This window comes from Oryctolagus cuniculus, chromosome 4 (assembly GCF_964237555.1).
Source record: "Oryctolagus cuniculus chromosome 4, mOryCun1.1, whole genome shotgun sequence".
Taxonomy (NCBI): domain Eukaryota; kingdom Metazoa; phylum Chordata; class Mammalia; order Lagomorpha; family Leporidae; genus Oryctolagus; species Oryctolagus cuniculus.
The window spans coordinates 15140515-15143525 of NC_091435.1; the positions used below are offsets into that span (position 1 = coordinate 15140515).

At 37.8% G+C, this 3011-nt stretch overlaps 1 protein-coding gene across 1 annotated transcript; it reads left to right on the plus strand.

Annotated features, from left to right (window-relative positions):
• The first annotated feature begins 2101 nt into the window (after positions 1 to 2101).
• On the plus strand, positions 2102 to 2379 carry KRTAP25-1 (keratin associated protein 25-1). Its single transcript, XM_008267216.2, is given in 2 exon segments — positions 2102 to 2300; positions 2303 to 2379. Coding segments are annotated over 2 exon segments (276 nt in total).
• The last annotated feature ends 632 nt before the right edge of the window (positions 2380 to 3011 follow it).

Consider the following 3011-nt stretch of genomic DNA (forward strand, 5'->3'; position numbering starts at 1 on the left):
CTGAGATGACATATGACTACTCAGAATCTTTACTATCCTCCATGAATTATCAACTTCATCACCTTTGATCAACTTGTAAGAAAATTGAGAAGAGAGATTTTTGGTTCTGGAAGAAAGTGATTTCAGAAAATAGATGTCTATAAACAATCACATTTTGGTGGAAGAATCCAAAATAAGGCCAGAAACTGTACTTTCCATGTTTCCAGGTAAGCACTCTTCAGAAACTTTTATTCAATATTAAAACCTTGCCTAACTCTTGCTCTATTTAATTGCATGATGAATAAAATACCCTACTAAGGGTCTGGCGCTGTGGCATAGTGGGGAAAGCCATCTCCTGCAATGTTGGCATCCCATATGGGCACCAGTTCAAATCCTAGCTGCTTCACTTCTGATCCCTGCTATGGCCTGAGAAAGTAGTAGAATATGGCCCAAGTGCTTGGGCCCTTGCATCCACATGGGAGAGCCAAAAGAAGCTCCTTGCTTTGGATTCGCTCAGTCTGGCTGTTGCTGCCATTTGGGGAGTGAACCACTGGATGTAAGACCCCTCTGACTCTGCCTCTGCCTCTCTGTAACTCTGCATTTCAAACAAATAAGTAAATATTTTTCAAAAATTTCTTACTAAATAGACTCATGGGAAGTTATCTATCAATTCTGGAATGCTACTGCAGAAGTAGATGCCTATTGTTATCATGTTTTTCCCCTTAATTTGAAACCACTAATAGGAATGCATGATTTTCTTTCAATAAAAGTAAATACATCTTCAGTGTTACCCTGTAGAAATAGCACATACATTCTCCCAAGGCTTTCAAAATCACATTCAAATTCTAAATAAGAAAACTATCAGTTTTCAGAGTGCTGCTCCTTAAAAATGTACTCTAAGATACTTATATAAGACACTGCTTGAAGTATCCACATCCCATTTCTGGGTGTCTTGGTTCTAACACTGACTTCTGCAAATGCACACCCTGGGAGGCAGTAGATAATGGCTCAAGTACTTGGGTCAATGCTACCCATGTGGAAGAGCTGGATAAAGTTCCCTGCTTCTGGCCTCTGCCTGAGTTATCTCATTGCTGCTACAGGCATTTTGGTAGTGAAACACTTCATGGAAGATATTTCTCTCTTTCTCCCACCATTACTCCCCTCCCCCCAATTAAAATTACATATGTACATACATAAACATATAATATCTAAAATTGATTGTAAAGACAATTGTACAGACAGTAACATCACTAATTAGATTTTCAACTGAGTATAAACATAAGGAAATGGTATGAGATTTTCTATATAGAAAATTCATTACGCTTTGATATATGAAAATATTTTTAGGATATCAACACTTCTTCCAAGCATTACAGGATTATCTCCCTTCTTCAAAGATGAAGGCCATAATTCCTAATTGTGTTGCTCCTGGTGAATAATGAATGGATGGGATAAACATTCACTCAAATGGAATCCTTTTAACCAAGAATTATGGATAGGTAAGAACAGAAGCGAAGCAGATAAAATACACAGGTGTTTATATCACCAATTCTCAGACTGATAAATGGGAAAACTTATGACTGCAAACACATAAAAGATTCTCACTGTATTTGGTTTATGGTTGAGTTGGAAGCCATTTTCATAGGTGACACAACAATGAACTAATGGAAAGTTATGTTGCAAATTGATCAAAATATGAGGAGTGGAGTCTACACATTTACCCATTAAGGTACATAAGCAATCTGTTCTAGTTTTAAACAAGCTGCTATTTCCTACTTATCTGAAAGACTTACTTCAGACTCTATCATGTTATCCAACATCTGATATTCTCATTACTCCAGCCCTCACTCTTAGAAGTCACTCCCAAGTTCCTGTCACTTTAATCCACTAAGCTTTTATTCTTCTGTTGTGAAACATGTTGATGATCTGTGCTTGCACAACCAATGCCAAATTTGACTTTGAAAAACCGCTCAAATAAACCTTCCATCTACCATCATTTCGTGTGTTCCCACAATCTGAAATTTCTTGCTATCCTGCCTCTACTTACTGTGTCACCAGACACTGCTGAGCAAGTAGCTGTTTTCCCATTCATTTACACCTCTCTTGTTATTGCCAACCATTAATGCATGACACACCTCAGAACTATTTGTCCAATAGTAGCTGTTACCCCAAACTTCTCTCTTATTTCTGTCAGCCAGTTAGCTTCTATTATTGTGGCTATCAAACACTAAATGTTGTATCTAGTACCTTCATCCTTTTAGCTTTCTTTCCTATAGTTGTCCAACTTCTAGGACATGTGTCCAAAAGCCTCAGACCCTTGAACTCTCTAATAGCTTCCAATCTGTTTCTTACATGTACATAAGTTCACAACCAGCTTACTCTTCCTTTGGGAGTTGGTGACCTCTGTTTAGAAAATCATGCTGAATATCATCCCAGTATCATGGCTGGCAGGTTTGTAAAGAAATCTGATCCTTCAGATGATGACTTGCTCTTAGGTTGATGGATCATCCTGCTTCTAGTTGTCACTGTTATAATCTGTATCATTTTACTGGATTAAATTTTAAGTGATTTTAATTGTTCATTTCTTCAGTTATACATTTCCACTATCAATGCTTCTTGACTTCTATACCATTAATAAGTTCTCAACCAAGAAGAAAACTTTTAATGATTATTTATAAATACATTTGCTTCAAATTATATCACCTTTAGATTATATCACCTTTAAATTCTTTATTATCCTGTTTGTTTTATGAAGATTTATTTATTTATTTGAAAGGCACAGTTACAGACAGAGAGAGGGAGAGATGGAGAGAGAAGGGGGAGAGGGAGAGAGAGAGAGAGAGAGAGAGAGAGAGAGAGAGAATGAATCTCACATCTACCAGTTCATTCCCCAGGAACCGGAGCTTCTTTCAGGTATCTCATATAGGCGGCAGGGGTCCAAACACTTGGGCCACCTGCTGCTGCTTTTCCCAGGCCATTAGCAAGGAGCTGGATCAGAAGTGGAGCAGTCGGGACTTCAACCAGTAGTCATA